Source organism: Mastigoproctus giganteus, chromosome 3 (assembly GCF_048544385.1).
Source record: "Mastigoproctus giganteus isolate SK-2022 chromosome 3, ASM4854438v1, whole genome shotgun sequence".
In the NCBI taxonomy this organism is placed as follows: domain Eukaryota; kingdom Metazoa; phylum Arthropoda; class Arachnida; order Uropygi; family Thelyphonidae; genus Mastigoproctus; species Mastigoproctus giganteus.
Genome location: NC_143577.1, coordinates 231,355,613 through 231,373,788, shown reverse-complemented (window position 1 = coordinate 231,373,788; position 18,176 = coordinate 231,355,613). Strand labels below are relative to the sequence as shown.

The window sequence follows — 18,176 nt, the reverse complement described above, 5'->3', positions numbered from 1 at the left end:
GAAGTAAATCGAACTATCGAAAATATGTCGATTTCGTTTCCAAAACACAAATTATATTCGCATTCAGTAAAGAAATAAACACTGAGTTTTCCTATTAATTTTATTGCTAATAAAATTTATTTTTTAAAATTTTTATGAACATGACATTAAACTTCTTTATTAATATTACTGTCATATAGATGGATGACGGTGCATTTCTTTGATTTGATGCCACGCCTCGCAATATTATGAAATATGTTATTGTATCTTGCGTTTCTCTTTAGATAAAGGTCCGGAACTAGTCGAAAGAGCGAATTTGAGTCCTGAATGGCACACTTACTTCGATGTGAAGTTATTGAAAGGTAAATTTTTTATTATTATTGAAAAAAAGAAGTGTATTGTATATAACTGTTTTTGTTTTTAGTTTATTTTACTTTTTATAGTTAGTTTTCCTTTCTTTTTTTCTGAGCAAAGAATTTTTTCGCTATCCATTTTTTCTTTTTTCTCTGTGGATCGGTATCCACAGAGAATCAGGTGTCCGTTTATCTGACCAATAATTTGTATTAAGGACTGCTCCAAAAAGCATCCTTAAGGCGTAGACTCCCCTGGAGATTTCCCTGTGTTATTTGCATTTAATGCCGGCCCTATTCTGTATAAATTATATTTTTTGCAATCTCTTATCGTATTGAACTTTCCAAAACTGATACCGAACTCAATTTCATAGGTTCCTACGCTCATATTATTGTATTAGATCGGCCAGATCGATTACTAGCGGATGTTTTAATATCGGTACAAAGTATAGCAGACAATGCCCCGGGAGGGGATGTAGCTGAAGTTTGGGTAAGTATGCATGTGATTTATTTTTTCACTTTTTTTTCTTCTTTTTTTAAGATTTGATTTATTTTTGGTGCAAATAATAAGTTCATCGATACTGTACTAACATTTAAATGGTTTGTGGTAACATAATTTTTCATTCATATCGAAAGCGATTTTTTTTCCAGTCATTTATTATTTTAGAAATTATTAATGGAATGGAATATTATAAAAATAATATTCACATACAAAATATAAATTAAATACATAGTTCTTAGAACTAAACATAAAAAAATCCACACTTCAAAAAACAAATACAGCCTATATTTTATTTAATTTTTTTTTAGAGGAAGGCGGAATTTCAGTATACGGTACCGCTCGTGCTATGCTACGTGATGAACAGAAGGTCGCGTGAAGAACGTGAACTCAGAAAAAAAATAGTTGTAATTAGATGAAAAAAAAAAAAAAACTCACTTATTAATGGGGTCGTGTTTTTAATCGACTTTCATATTTGCGTAATGAAAAAGGTTATGTTTTTCTGTGAAATAATACTACTAATAAAAATACATATTTCTTTTAACAATAAAAATAAGAGAAATAATTAAATATATTTTTTTCGGCTGAGTCAATTTTTCTTAATAATCCTTCATTATTTGCTCTTTCTTCGTAAATTTCTTAATAAGAATTAGCAAAATTGCACTTAACTTGTAGTATTATAATGAAAATGATTTGCATTATGTTTGCCATTAAGTATGGAGGCTACATGTCCAATGCGGGGAAAACGACTGAAATCCGGGACGTCTGGTTACTTTAGATGATATAGAACTTTGTAAAATGGTGAGAAGTGAGTATAGTGACTTGTTTGTGTGGTGGGTGTGTTGTTTTAGTTTCTGGCTGCTTTGCTACCGGGAAGCAGTAGTCACCAGGAAGATTGCTTTCTGGTACCATCCGCGCCACAAGGAGGCGGGCCACAACTATACACGTACTTACCTCAGTGGACTAAACCTTACACCCATAGGTAGTAGCGAAAATTTCTTTTGGTAGAATAAAATATTGCGAGAAGCCCAAACTAATGACACGGGCAATTCTGCCATAGAAACTAGGGCTTATAAAAAAAAGTATATATAGTTATAAGCACAGGGTTGCAAACATATCCTACCACTCTGTGGATATATAAGTTGAGCACAGAATGGGGGGGAACACCGGTTTCCTCTGGGACCAAAAATTTCTGTAACTTTTTCAGCATCGACCTGGGCTGTGGGGATTCTCTTACTTCATGCGTGTGCGTCATCATATGAATTTCGAACCAGAACAGCATGTTAGGATATGTAAATTTGGGTAATGGTTTCACTAATGGTGGAATTGAGCCCAAATACCGGTCAAAATATGGTCACAATTAGCAACCAAAATCTGAGCTCAATACTTTTCGGCAGAGGAATTTTAAGTGTTTAAAACAGCGTGCCCTCAAAATTTCGATTTTCAAATCTAGATTGTGTGGCAAGGTAAAATAATTAATCAATAGTTCACACAAACAAAAGAACTGAAATCAGAAAAAAATTATTTAAAGAAGCCTTACTGGCAAGTTCTCAAAGAAATGTAGAATTCGCTACCAATGTGAGAAGAATCAACAAACCGGTGAAATTATAAACATATCGCTCTATATGATGTGATATAAGGATGGGGGGAAGGGAAGTTCAATGGAAACGAGAATTATTATTTTTTACCACCAACTGATACTTTATTTTTCACAAAAAAACTCCACAATTTAGTATCAGTAGTCGCAAATGATGCAAGAAACTGTTTATAAAGCATCAGCCAAAACAAACTTCTCACATCACCTGTCTATCCCCTCCGATAGTTCTTTCTTGAATTTACTCAAACTACCCCCTTTCAGAACAGCAAATGGAAGTTTGTTCGAACAATCAACCACCCGCTCGCTGAAAGCAAACCTCCGTATGTCTATTCTGCAACCATCCTTCCTCAATATGAATTTGTCCACTCGCGTGCAGTGTGAACAAGAAGAAAAAGAATGCCATCAGCATTGAGCTTGTTCAATCCATTCAAGGCCTTAATCACTTCAATCAGATCACTTCACAGATGCCTAGTCTCCAAACTCTGCAATTTTTGGAACTGAACCCTTTCTGTTGGTAAGCGCACCTCTTTGTTCCCCTCATCGTCTTTTTCTGCACCGTTCCGACAGATGCACATCCTTCCTAAAACGACTACTCAAGATGCGGCCTAGCCATTACTTGTACAATAGGATAATCACTTCCTTATCGCTGTTAGCAAAGTTCTTGTATATCATATACAAAACCGCATGCACTGCTTTGACAGCCTATCTGCACTGCTCAGAAATTTATAACTGACTGCACAATTACCCCATGTCTTTTTCATTTTCTACTACCCTGAGTGTAGTACCATACAGTTGGTACATTAATCTAGGATTACTGTTACCCATATGCAGAACCTTGCATTTGTCAATGTTAAACTTTAATTTTCACTTCTAGGTCCATCTGCCTAAATTTTTCTAGATCTTGTTGCAGTAGATAACCTTGATGCCTGTCATTAGCCACCCTTTCGTAATCGTTTAATTTGCATATAATCGATTATTTCGATTCATCATCAGCCATTTTCAATCCACTGCAGGATGAAGGCCTCTCCAGCAACTTTCCAGTTCCTTCTGTTTTGTGCAATGGCCATTCATTTACTGCCCACGAACTCTTGAATTTCATATGTCAATCTCCGTTGTTGTCTTCCGGGTTTTCTTTTAGCCCCTCTTGGGTAGCATTCTGTTATTTTCTTAGTCCATTTCAGTTCTTTAGTTTTGATAAGGATGTCCTTTACTTGAGTTTGCTGCCTAATCCACGTGTTTCTCTTCTTATCCAGCAGTCTGGTTCTTAATATAATTCATTCCATTTTTCGCTGTATTTCGATTGACTCTCTGTATTATATCCTTTACTAGTTGGCACCATTGTTCTAATGGCTTCTCCGCATCATTGTCAGTATGGAATTGGCGCCCTGTCAGATCATTCCTGACCCACATTTCACCCGACGAATTCCATTTTTTTTTCCCTTTTTTTTTTTTTTTTTTTTTTTCAGTCACTGTGCCATCCAAGAAGCAATTTCACTTCTTTTCTTACTTCATTACAGGCTTCAGGCACTCTTCCATACTTCCATACGCAAGCGTTTCTCTTCTTTGAGACACTTGGGAAACCAGTTGGTGCAGACCTTTCTGTACTGCGGTCTGTACCCTACACAAGAGCCTAGTCGGTATGATACTTCCCCTTCTGTCACTCGTTTGGAGAGGTCTGGATTCGATCTTGACTGAAGGCATTTCTAGTCCTCTTCATTCGAGGTGTAGTTAATTGATCTCAGGCGAATAGTGTTCTGGGTTTTTCAGCCCGCACAACATGTAGATCGGCCCTTGAACAGGTACTTCTGCAGACATAATACACTTTCGGTTATGAGCGCACGCTTGGGGCCGTAATACCAATATTTATTTTTAAATGGTATTGCAGTCTGTCGTCGATGATGGCGTAGGCAAACTCGTGATCCAACTTCTTGGCCGCGCCATAAACTGTCGTATCCAGATCTGCATTCATGACGTTTTCCACCAAGGCGAAACTTTCTTCTGCGGCAACTATGTGAATTTTTTCTTGGGTGAAGGTCATCCACCAGAGTTTTTCTTCCGTTGGTACCATCGGATGATTTTGGCATCACGTACAGTTGTCGACATGGACCTTTTTAGAAACATTGGCGAATTTTGCTGAAGTAATGCCCTACACAGTACGAAAATGAATAACAGAAGTTAATCCAAAATTTACAATTAACCCAGACTTTCATGGGAAATTAGTACATCTTCAAAACTTAATTATCCACTAGTGTAGCTGTTCTCAAACATTTTGGTCTAGGGATCCCTTTACACTCTTAAAAATTATTGAGGACCCCAAAGTCTTAGTATTATTATGAAAATAGTTTTGATCTCGCGAACCCCCTGAAAGGGTCTCTCGGGGACCCCCAGGGGTTCGCGGACCACACTGAGAACCGCTGCAGTGTAATGAACCAGTCCGTTGCTAGAGCAACGCTAATCACGCCGAATGTCTTCTCCCGAGAGGACTCCAATGTCTAAATTTACACCCATGGGCAATTACATTTAGACAATCAAAATCTCGGTTTTCATTTTGCTTGTACTCGTATTTTGATGTTCTGTAATCATCGTAAGTGGCGACCCTTGACATTCGCTGGGCCTATCATTTATTTCTCTAGTTTTCTGCGAACTATGCAAAGCATAGACCTTTCATTAAAGAAAAAAAAAAAAGTGAACTATTTTTGAAGATTTTTAGGCATTTTTATTTTATGTCCAGCTCAATAGGGATAATATATATATATTTTTTCGTATTAAAGATAAGGTAATTCGTTTGAATTAAAAATAGCCCGACTCTGTACATATTGAGTTTTCGATCATTTCCAGAAAATGATTATGAAACATTATTCCAGTTCAGCTTTTAATTAAACGTCATCTCACTGCACGTAGTGCAGCATCGATATTTCCTACCTATTCCTAGAAAATCTAGTGAAAAAGAAGATTAAAAAGTCATCACAGTACCCCAATCGTAAAATCTGTCTTGCGACAACTTCCGGCAATGGAAATATGCCATTACCGGAAGTTTGTTATTTTCCATTGAGAAATTTTTAGTTAGCCAAGTAGATGAATATGGCTTGGCTAGAAATGTAAATCGAACTGTAACTTGTAGCGAAATGAGTCCAGTGTTGTTCTATCTAGAAACGAAAGTAGGATTGCTTTTGACCTGCCAAGTAAAAAGATTTAGTCCTGCGGACCCTTTTTTTTTTTTTTTTCAAACATAATCTGTGATTGACTTGTGTATATGTGTGTGTGTGTATATATATATATATTTTTTTTTTTTTTTTTTCTCGACAGCTCAATCGAAAAATTGACATTTCGAGAGATCAGTTGACATTCTTTTGAAAAATGCCCTAGTCTAGAAAGCACATTAATATCGTGTTTTTTTTTTTTGTACATTTTTTGTGTTATATAATAACTTAAGACAGCATAATTCTCTTTTTTCATGAAACTCCAAACACAAAAGACATTAGAACCTGTAGTATTTGGTTCTGTGCATGGGTTGAAGATTGGGAAGATGAAATAAGATACTTATTGACATTAGACTTGAATTTCTGTAGATTTTGTTCCAAGGGAGGTTGTTCCAGAAAATGGAAGTTGAAGGGATAAGTGAGGAAGAAAAAAAGTTGTTGGTTCGTGAATTTGAAGTTGGACAGTAAAAGGATGCTGACTGGTTGAGGCACGTGTTCGGATTGGTTTGGACGAGAAAGTGGAAATTATAGAAGCCAATTCGGAAGAACAGTGCGCATGGAAGTATCTATAGAAAAGGCATGCAGCAGAAACAGTGTCTATGAGTGGAGAGACCGTAAGAAATGGGTCATTAATTAACCTTATTGCCCTCTTTTGAACGGAGGCTAGAAGTCAGAGGTTCTGGGGGCACCACTCCAGATGTGGGAATGGTATTCAATGGTAGGGAGGATTTGAGAATTATACAGAGTGAGTAGCTGTTTAGAATAAAAGTAACGTTGAGAGGGAAAGAGAAAACCCAGAGTTTTAGGTGCAGAGGAAGTAATATTTGTGGTGTTTATGCCAAGATAGATTAAAAGTTAGGGTAATCCTTATAGAGATATGTGATCTTGCGTAGTAATCTGAGTGTCATCGAAGATGAGCATAGGAGCAGAGTAATCTTTTTTGAGAGATATAAGACAGGGCCATGTTTCTCAAACTGGAAGATGGAATGAATGTGCTATCAAAACTATGGGTGGGATGTTTCCAGTCAATGGAAGATGGTCATTAATATATAAGGGGAAAAGATTGGGAGAAAGAACTGAATCAAAACCTTTTGAAGGATTTGGTATATTTCTCTTCCATCTGCGTTAAGTTTATTTCAACTGTAATATTCCAATATGCAGTTTTAGTAATTAGTTTTGTTATTTAAATAATCCTTATCAAAATAATACATAAATGTAACAGAGAATATATATAGGATGTTTCCTAACACGTAAGTCTTACTTCCAGGATCAAACAACAGTGAAAAAAAAGTTCTTATCAATGCGTGTCCAATTCTATTTGAATTTTAAAAAATGGCTGTGGTGTGATCAGTGGCGAAAAATAATAAATGAGAATAAGTAAATACATCTAGTAAAACGTTTGTTCATACTAGGACACGGTACATATAGCGTATTCTTTTTTTTAATTGTTTTATTATTATTTTAATTACTTTTTTTGCCATTGAAACCCCTTAGCCATCTTTAAAACTGCAAACAGCCATAGCTGCTTAAGTAACCGTTCATAATCGGTCACAAGAACAGTTTTCCCATAGTTTTCAGATCCTGACTCGATCCAGAAAGTACGATCCATACGTTGTTAAATATCTTGTATATTTCAGGTGTAATTAAAAAGTTCGGGGACTGAATTTGTATTTTGAAATTGGGACTTGTCGAACATGATTGACTCATCTAGACATAGTGACGCATGAATCACCCATTTATTTTCAGTCGGTTTAAATTAGCGCTCGTAGAATTGGTTTTATGATGAATAGGTGTTTTTCGTCGCATTTAGAATGAGAGATTTTATCAGAGAATTTGCATCAGATTTTGTTTTAAATTAGGGAAAAACGCAACAGGAACGAAATGTTAAAATCGGCTTTCGGAGATGACGTGTGTCCTTCGAAAACTTTTCAATGGTTCGCAAAGTTTAAAGACTGCTGCTTGTCCATTGAAGATGATCCTCGCTCCTCAACTTCAAAAATCAATTATTCAGTCGTGTTCGCAATTTGAACAGGTCGTCGACGTTTAATTATCCACCAAGTTCCTAACAAAATTGATATTTCTCAAGGAACATCAATCAATTTTTAAAACAAGATTTGGGAATGCGACTCGTCACGGCCAAATTTCTGCCTCGCTTTCTCAATGATGACCATGAAGAATGGCGAGAGTTCGCATGTCGGGATCTTCTTCAACTTGCTGCTGATCCACACTCTGTTTTCTTTGTCATTACTGGTGACCAGTCGTAGGTGTATAGCTATGTCCCGGAAGCAAAGGCCCAGTCCTCTCAGTAGAACACTCCGAAAACCCAAGAAAAGCAAGATAATCTGGATTAAATGTGAAGATTGTATTTTTGGACTCACAAAGCATTGTTCATTATGAATTGGTCCCGCATGGTCAAACAGTGAACCAAGAATATTACAAAACAATTTTACGGCGGTTGCGCAATGATGTTCTGATAAAACGGCTGTAAAAGTGGATTTCTGGGGATCGGCCCTTGCATCATGACAATGCCTCTGCACCACTCGGCGCTTTCCATTCCAGAAAGCGCCAGACAGTTGGAACCGGTGTATACAAGGAGACTACATTGAAGGATATCCATCCGAATAGCCGGTAAAGTTAATTTCCAAAATAATAATTCAGCCCCAAACTTTTTAATCACACGTCTTGCATTCGTGCGTGCACACGCATAACCGACTCTCGGCAACGTATAAAATGTTCATAGTTGAACGAAGGTTGTTCGCTCCCGGTTTAGGGCTGAAATTCTGTTTTTGACCGGAGAGAAGGGGCTTTCATGCGGTGCTCTGTTTATTTGTCTCAGACGGAGATAGTAGGTCAGGGCTCCCGTGTTTCATAACAGAAAAACCGACCTTTTAGGCTAATGCAATTTAAACCATAATACTGACGTATCATTATCTGTTCAGCATCATTTTGGGAGAGATAAAACAGAGTACTATACTGAAGCGTTATTTTACTTTGTCCTTTGGACTGAGGCAATGAACGACAGAGAAAAAAAAAAGTTTCTTTTATTAGCGAAGCCAGGTGATAAGGATTCGTAATCGTTTGTTTAACCAATTAAATATACGATTAAGAATCTTTAATCGTAAGCTGGCATTATAGCCGAGAATTTTAGAGAGTAATGGTTTTAGAATTAGCAGAACTAAAATGGAATAATTTATATGAAATGTGATTTTAGAAGGAAATAGCGCAACAGTTATTTTTCTGCAAATGAAAGATGGTAATAGAACAATGTGTAAATTAAGATGTGTAGGATTAGTTGCTCAGCAGGATGTAACAAATCGAATTAGACGTTGGTGAAGAAGTGGGGGAAGGTTAGCTAGAGGATGTATAATCGTTTTATACGAGAAGCTTACTATTCTGTTCGATGCAGAATGTTGGGCAACAAAGAAGGAAAATTGAATGTTGATAGTGGTGTGTAAATAAAGGATCAAATACGGCCTGAGTATGTCAGGGGAGCTTGAGGGCGGTTCTACTACCCACATTGATATGCGGGACATATGTATGTAGGCCAGTGGAGAATGAAGTAGAAAGAATTACAGCAATGCAAGTAAAAGCAGAGAAGTGGAAGATTGAGAAGGATGACGTAATGGAAATTGCCGAGAAAGATATGAAACGTGGTATCAGGAAAGCATGAAGGAAGAAGGCTTAGAAGGGCTGACTCCAAAATAGCTAGGTTGATGGTTTTCCGAAATGACATTTGACTGTGTCTGCGAGAAAAACAGCTTAGAAGGAAGTGGATATATGATACGTAATCCATTTCTTTCGCTATTGATTAGCTGAATGCATATAAGCAATGTGCTCCTCACACCAGGTGGAAAAGGCTCAGGTTGGAATCCCATCAATGACGCAAGAAATTTTATTGGCTTTTTCATAATGTGGCTGAGTTAGTGGATCTCTGGCGAGGGTAGCATGGTTTTTCTCCCTGAAACTGAGTTTTCGTCCAACAAAGGGGCAAATCGACCACACAATATACGAAATTTAGAGGTATAATGTATATGGCGCAATATAGTCTAAATCGGTGATGCGCCTAAAACTCTACACCAACTCTCTCTTTCTAAGAGGGAACAGAATCGCAGTAGTAGATTGTAGATCGGGGTGAAGAATTAAAAGACAAGATTTGGGCGAATTACAGTACAGAAAGACATGTAGTTTAACATGTAAGCCGATGAAAAGAAGAGCACATTGTGTTTTGCTTATTTATCAAAATTTTGCAAGTAGAGAGAAAGGGGTCATTATTTTTCTCTAAAAGCCCGTGATGCGACCAAACTTAATCTTATATTCAGGTTGGGAGGCCGCATCTAAAGAAAGATATAGAACTTCTGGAGAAAGTGCAAAGAAAGGCGTTTAGGTTGGTGAACAGCTCTACGCATTATTCCTATGAGGAACAGCTTAGAAGATGTGTCTGCAAAGCTTAGCAACTGGGGACACCTTAGAGGAGATTCGACTGAAGTGTATGAGGTCCTTGGGGTGGGGGAGCTGCATTAGTAGAACGAGTAAGGAAAGAATATTCTCACTGGTGAGTGAGACAAGGACCACAGAGCATAACTACGAAATCTTAGACCAGTACACTACACCTTATGAAGTTTATCTTCGGGCAGAGTCTTGTAGAACGTTAGAATAAGTTGTCTGCAAGTGTGGCGGAGAGGTTTGGAAAATTCAAGGAAGAATTGGATAGGCACTTTTTTTTTTTTTTTGACAATGGAAATAATACGATAGTGGTGTTTTTTTTTTTTTTTCCTCTGATGATTCAGAAAATGTTCGCTTCCTTTGATAACAATACAATATATACGAGTAAATACGTAAAATTTTTTTTTGAATAAACTAAGGGATGAGAAAAAAAATAAATACGCAATATTCAAGATTACAGTTGTGCAGGAACGGCTAACTGTTGTTTTGGGAATACTTGTTTTCATCATTTGCATTAGCAAATGTAAAATATTATCAAAATATTAAATTTAAAAACTTAATCATCGTGATTCCTGCTTTGTTATTGGCTATGGTACAAAATTGGAGTTATACCGAGTCCGTTGCTGGAAAGAATAATTGAGAGAAATTAAAAGATTTTATTTCTCAAGAACTTGTTTTAATTTTTTTCCCAGTATTTTCTGGTATATCTTATTTTTCCAACAGTTAATCCTTTGCTGTCGTCACTGGCTATTTAGATTGCGCGCGAAGATAAATCACACTCGTTGTCAGGATGTTCTCACATCCTAGTGTGAAGAAATAGATGCTTCTGAAATCGTGTACAAGTGTTCCTAAAGAACACTTGTGGAAGATTAATAAGTATTTATTTTATGATTGTTATTACATAGTGCACATGCGGTTGAGGGTAAGGTGCCACCAGCGGTTTCCCACATCTGTTCTCTTGTGTTGAATACAGACTCTGTAGATGCCAGAAGTGAGTAAAGTGTGGTTCGTGTATTGTAATGTAATGTTCTTTTGTTTTCCTAGCACTTGGCTGATGGGACCCCACGTTACCATACACAACCACGGGGAGGCGGCCAGGTGAGTAAGGATTGGCTCTGGCTAGCCTCTGTCAGGGTCGCCTGAGCTTCCTGACAGAGACCAAGTAGAAAAAAAAAAAAAAATGTTGAAGTGAGGCACTAGGTAAGAGGAGAATAGCGGTCAGAATGAGGGGAAAAAGCATGGGTGGACAGATAGGGTATAGGTATGTTGAGGGTCTGACGGCTCCGGGGATTTCTCCCATCTCCGCGTATGTTCCATGTATCGAGTGACAGTAGCCTGTCTATGCCAGAGGTTTAAAAATAATGTATGGGTCATGTGGTATGTAGTTTGTTGTGCCCGTTGTTCATCCGGCCTGTTGGCCGCCGGGCCCCCAGTGGGACCCGGCGTTACCATACCTAGCGACGGGGACGCCGGCCGGGTGTACCAAGAGACTAATTATACTCTGGCAGGTCCTGCCTCTTACTTTCCTGGGATTTCGGTGACGAGGACCTAAAATAAAGGTTGGAGTTATCGCTGTTGATTTAAGTAAAATTGCATTTAGAAAGCGCTGCGTGGGGTTTTATGCTGAAAGAACTATTTCTAGAGAGCCTAAAAGGTCGGGCAAAATTTGATGTGATTTAAATTTGGACATGTGGGGCAATCGCTGTACAAGAGACACAGTTGTCGTTTTTTTGGAGCATTAGCGACTAAGGCCATATTGCTCCGGGATATGCGGTTGTCATTCCCAGACCTTTCCGCATCTTCCGTATTTGGTGGTGACGGGCTCGAACCCCGGTCTAAACAAGAAGTATGTGATACGCATTACTGCTCTTTCCCACCTGGCTCTACGTAGGCGCCCACTGTACAAGAGAAAGTAATGGGAGGGAGAGTGTATACGGAAGGGATGAAATAGGAAGAAGCGGGGGTCGGATAGGAAGGTGGTCCCCCCTTTTCAGTGGGGCATGCCCATGCCCCACGACATGGGGAGGCGAGGAGAGGAGGGAAAAAAAAAAAAAACGCACAAGGGAGTGTCGACAGTAGGCCATCCAAATCATCCTAAAGTCTTGTCTTTCTGTGGTATGCTGAGTTTTTTTTTTTTTTTTTTTACTTGTTTGACCTCCTACATTCTTTCTAGTCGGGTTGCCTTTGGTATATTTCTATCATTGTTTTCCTTCTAGAAAATAGATCCTGGGCATATTGACTGAGTGCCTTGTAGTCCTCCTGAATGTCTAACAGTCTGGGTTCTTGGTTGTCTGGGATATACTGGATTGCCGTTATTAGGCGTAGTCGTAGGTCATCATACAAATCGCACTCAAACATTGTGTCTCCAGGACTCCGGGTTGCCACAGGGACAGTCCGCGTTATTTATGATGCCAAGTTGGTGAAGTTTAGCTTTAAATGGGCCGTGCCCTGTAAGGAGGAAGGTGGTATTTCGACTAGGGTGAAACCACGCTGGCGCCTTAGGGTACAGCTTGGTGACAGTGGGGAGGAATCTTCTGGTCACTGCACCCTTTTCTGTGTTGCTCCATCTCCTCTGCCTAATCTGGACGAAGTGGTCGGTAATTCTTCTCTTCTCATAGTTGCGGTCATTAGTGATATCAGTGGTGAGGTCATACATTGTAGCCGATATGTTTCTGGCAAGATGGTAGAGCAGCCCACAGCGGATAGCTTCGAGATCCAGGGGCAGAACTCCTACCAGGACTTGGAGGGCAGCCGTGCTAGTCGTTCTAGTTGCTCTCGACATAGTAAGGAGGATGGTCCTCTAAATGGTTTCGAGGATCCGTTTATTCACTTCTAGTGCCGCCCTCGCGTACCAGACAGGGGAGCCATATGTGATGGCAGGGATGAAGAGAGCTTTGAAGTACAGAGACAGGGTAGTACGTCTGAGTCCCCAGTCCCTGCGAGTGACTCTAGCGACGAGGGCTGCGTATCTTCTTATCTTTTGTTTAATATAAAATAGAGGATATTGCCCACCCTAAATAGGCGAAATGGGATGGGATTCAAAGTTACAGGTATCCCTGTATAATTGCCAGAACACCGTGTATCCCGCGGATTCTTATTACATAGTGTTTTGTAGAAGGCGCCACCGGTGGTTTCCCACATCTGCGCCATGGTATTTTGTGAAGAAGTACAGGACTCTGTAAAAGCCAGAAAAAGTGTACTGTCTGGTTTCTGTCAGAGTAGCGTTATTTTTTGTTGTTGTCTCTGGCTTCTTGGCCGCAGGGCCCCTAGTGGGACCCCGCGTTGCCCACCACCACCACTGGGAGGTGAGCCAGTAGAGTATTCCTAAAAAACAACTATTAGAGTAACAGATATCTTTTATTATGTGCAGCTTTCTGTGTGATACAAAGATTCAACCTCGCTGTAACTATTTCTTCCTTTTATTTTCAGTTAAAACTTCGACCCACAGGTCGTCTGAAGATACAAGTTCGTCATTATAGAGGAGATGAAAGTAAGAAATTCCATCATTTGGAAATACTATGAAATATTTAAGAAATTGTAATGATACACTCATTCTGTTTTATTTATTTTATTTTTTGAATAATTTTTCCTCTTCCTCTTTAATATTTACTGATTTGTGTATTTATTAATCAAATTTTTATTTTAATATTAAAGCTAGCAAATATTAAATGTGATAGAAACGTATTTGAACTTTCAAAGCATCCAATTATTGTGATATCTGAATGTGATTATATACATATTTTTAAATTACTAGATTCCGCCCCCCACAAAGGAGGTTAGGTTACCTAAAATATGAAAGAATGTTAAGTTTTTTTTTTTTTTTTTTTTGTTTTTTTTTAACTACGATCACCCGCATCAGTACTAAAAAGTTATGTACATTTTATAAAGTTTATTTTATCCCATTAAATTATTGCACGATGATATTCAGTAGGTACTTGCTTTTCTTGCTTACTGGTAAGGTGGAAGATCGAAATAACCCGGAGAGATACTCGTACTGCCTATATAAGAAATTATTTGTTATCGCGTGCTAGTTGGAAATTTATACAATATTAGAATAGTTACAAATAAATATATACGCACGTGTCGACCGTGTATATATGCACTCAGTGATAACTGCATTATTACCACCTACCTACACGGTATTGCGTTCAGCCACTATTCTTACAGAAAACAGCCGTTATTCGCCTAGGCATTGACTCCACTAGATGTCTGAAGACCTTCTTAGGGATCTGCAACTTTCCACAGAGTCGGAATAGATGACGGTTGAGTGTCCATATGTCTCACTTTCTGTTCCAAAATATCCCACAGGTGTTCAATTGGATTGAGGTCTGGCGAATTTGGAGGCCTCAAGATGGGTGATATTTCACTGTGTTCCTCGAACCACTTGCGCATAGTGTGGGCCAGATGACACGCCGCATTGGAAGATCCTGTTTCTGTTCGGAGAAAAATCCATCGTGGCTGGGTGCACATGGTCTCTTAAGAGCTGATCTGAGTGAAGCGTTGCTCCATACGCACCAGGGGGACCTTTTTCTTTCTAAGAAAAACATGCTCCATATTAAGCAACCATCGTCACCTGCCTGGATAATGGGCATTATACACGATGGGTTCATGGACTCACTTGTGTGGTGCAAGCAACACGAGTGAGTCCATGGACCCATCGTCAATAGAACTGCATCTCATAGATCAGGCGTGGCCAGCCTTTTCGCCTTTTCCTACGACTTGCCACATATTATATTGAAAATGCCTCGCGTTTTTCCCAAGTTCAAAGGCATATTTTTCCTAAGTCCAAAAACGGGCCACTTCTGACATGCCAGAAGTCGACGATCTTGACAGACGTTAAAATTAATTTTTTTTTTTTTTTTTTTTTACATGTTAGAAAGTTGTGCCATCGCGTGACCCTACTGTAAAAAAAAAAAAAAAAAAAAAAAGCCAACACCCTAAAATTTTCGGTAACCTAACCTTTTACAAACATAGTATTGCTAACTAACCCGAAGCATATATCTGTAAAAGGTTAGGTTACCTAAAATATAAAAATTTGGTGTTTTTTTTTTTTTTTCTTTTTAAACTAGAATCACTTGCTAATATAAGTACTGTACCAAAAAGTTATGATATATTTCTTTAATATTACCGTTGTTATTGATTATAAAAAGAAAAAAGTTTTTAGATGATTATAGATTTGCTCAATTGATAATGTCATGTGAGATATCTCAGCTATTGAATTTATAAGTATGCGTTTTATATGCACAGTAATTTATTATTTTTTATTAAAATAGCAAATTCCCACACGGCACTAAAGCCGATGCGGCAGTGCTTATTCCCCCAGACAACCAATAAAACTAAAGATTCTTCACACCTCTTTAGTTTTATTGGTTGCTGGGGCAATAAGCACTGTCACACCCGCTTCAGTGCCATGTGTGTAAACGCAGTCTAAGAAAAAAAAATAATTTCATATATCACTGAGTGGTTTTGCTTTTTTAATGCGTATTTCAGTGGTTCTACCGGAAGAGGATGTTGCCGTTCCACGTGGTATCGTCAGACGAAGGGGCGCCATGAAACACCTTAAAGTACACAGAAGCAAAAGACATGAATTTATTGCGAAATTCTTTCGACAGCCAACCTTTTGCGCATTTTGTAAGGATTTTTTATGGTAAGATCGCTTTTGATGGACTGAAGTCAGTTTAAATAATTATAATTAATAACTCTTAATGTTTATACACTGAGTGGCCACTTTATTAGGCACACCTACCCAACTTGTTACAATGTTACGCTTAACTGTGAATATAGTTGTATGATGTGGATGCCTTTATAAAGCATGTGAAATCTGAAACAGCGGCGAAACAACCATACCGCCTGGTCCGCCAAGCAGACGGCTAATATGGATTAGTTGCTAAAGAGCACAGGGGATCCGTTCGTGAACCTCATTGGGGTGGGGGGATTTGTAGTCTTTACAATTTGTAAAATCGCACCGGCGTATTTGAATAGAAAGCGTCTTTCAGTTTATTATTAGCTTACATGTCAACAAGTTAGTCGAGTCCATTATAATAGGAGGAAGGTTAAAGAAGAAAACTGTTAGATCCTGTTTGCTGTGATGTTAGTGAATAAGTTGTCAAAAGACATTCATTTGAATGTATTACTAGTGTAAAATAATGCTAATTCGTTGTGGGGTCGCAAGAAGAGGAACTCCCTGAAACAATCTTTTTCAGGCGCGTTAGCATATATACATAAAACGCCTGTTACTTCGCCATGGCCGTCCGTGTTAAAACTCAACTCCCAGTAAGCGGAATTATATGAAACTTTATATTTGGCTCTTTTAGAAAGATTTGTCGAGCCATCCCAAATTTCATTAAAGTCGGACAAATAGAAATCAGGAAATTATTATTTCTTTTTTTTCCCCCTTCTTGCATATCACTTAGGTTATTCATATGCTGCTATTGTAGCTGAAGCATTGAATATTGTTTGTTGCCATGTGCTGATTGGAAGAATGAAAGGAGAATAAGAAGAGACATTTCTCGGTTGGTTTTTGATGAGTGCCGTTTTTTTTGTTATCAGTTTACTAAATATATAAATCACAAATTATGACTATTTTCTTATTATATCGATCACAGCAGAAACGTGAAATATGTATTATCTTTCAATTGTTATTAAAATACAGGAAATAAGTAAAGTGCATTACAAAAATGTTTAACTACATACTACTATCTTAGTTACATGTTGCAAGATCCGTGAAATACGTGTTGCATTGTAAAATGTATTTTACAATGTAATTAATTTAAATTAATTGATTTTAGATTATTTCTTATTAGTAGTTAATCATATTTACGTAATTGTTATGCAGAATTCCTGAATGGTTATAGTATTTAAATAATATTAAAATATATTTCCTTGTATTTCAGGGGTTTCGGAAAACAAGGCTACCAATGCCAGTGTAAGTATTATTATTTTAATTAATTTGGGTTTTATTTTTTTTTAAACGACTATCACGTGTGTTATAACGATGTTTGGTAAAATTAGAGCTTGTATCAAAACAGTAATTCCGTTCATTTCCAGAAAAAAAGAATAAACAAAAAACCTTGATTGTGCTGCCATCTCGTAGCGTTAATGCTAGGAGATGTTATTATTAGTACGAATGTTATTAGTACGATTTCTCTGTTTAAAAATATAATCTGAGGTCTTCACTATTCTGATTCTTTCTAATCTTTTATTCTTCTCTTCTTAGTTTTCCTTCTATCCTTTATGTGTACATGTCGTTTTGTGTGCTGGCACAAGTCTTAGTATTTGTGCAAGATTTTGCTTTCATCAGTCTTAGTGCTCTGAGTCCCTTTTTTAACCATTTATTTCTTTTCTGTTATTTTATCTAAAGCATGTATGAGTGTGTGAACGTGTGCTTATGCTGGCATTATATTTTTCTGGAGCTGGATTCAGGACGCTTTTTAGACACCCGCCTCCTTGTGGCACGGACGGAACTCAAGAAGTTGCTATCACGGTGGTTGCTGCTCTGGTTTGTATCTGTTATTCAGTAAGGGCCCAAAATCTGTTCTATCCCTAGGATTTACCAGTTCGTCTTGGTAAGTCCAAAATATGAAAAAATATATTCCACATCAATGGTTCATTCACTTTTTCTATTTTTAAATAGGGTATATGGGGGATATATCTGTTGTTCTCACAAAATTGCCTGGGTAAAATGATCACTGTATTTGGAGTGCATAATATACAGTACGTTAGATAATGGAAATACTTCGAAAATGCAATTTTTAAACGAGCCTTTTAACAGTTTGTTTTGATATAAATCGGTACAATAATTTACCCTATTAGGGTGGTAAAAAGTCCTGAAACGAATTTAATTTTTTTTTCTATATTTCCGGCTTTTACCAACGTGAACTTAATCTTAAGATTTACCGTTTCAAAGTGGTAAAAGTCCGAAATAAACCGAACATTTTGGACTTTTGCCAAAGTTGAACTGGTAACTTCTAAGGTTTAATTTTTTTTAAAAATCGCAAATGAAGAAAAACAGAAACGCATTTAACGGATGTCATATTGGAACATTACCAGAGCTCTGTGGTCCGAAAACTGAAATTTATAATTTACATTTATCTCTTTACTTCTGTATC

The 18,176-nt window shown here is 37.7% G+C and overlaps 1 protein-coding gene across 2 annotated transcripts in view; it reads left to right on the top strand.

The window, feature by feature from the left end:
- LOC150088833 (putative protein kinase C delta type homolog) overlaps window positions 1-18,176 on the top strand; it is a 121,089-nt gene that overhangs the window by 22,097 nt on the left and 80,816 nt on the right. For both annotated transcript variants that reach the window (XM_090369694.1, XM_090369692.1), the window contains exons 3-7: window positions 264-341; window positions 704-819; window positions 13,498-13,558; window positions 15,559-15,715; window positions 16,962-16,993. In XM_090369694.1, coding sequence (XP_090225820.1) covers window positions 264-341; window positions 704-819; window positions 13,498-13,558; window positions 15,559-15,715; window positions 16,962-16,993 — 444 coding nt within the window. The remainder of the gene's footprint in view (window positions 1-263; window positions 342-703; window positions 820-13,497; window positions 13,559-15,558; window positions 15,716-16,961; window positions 16,994-18,176) is intronic.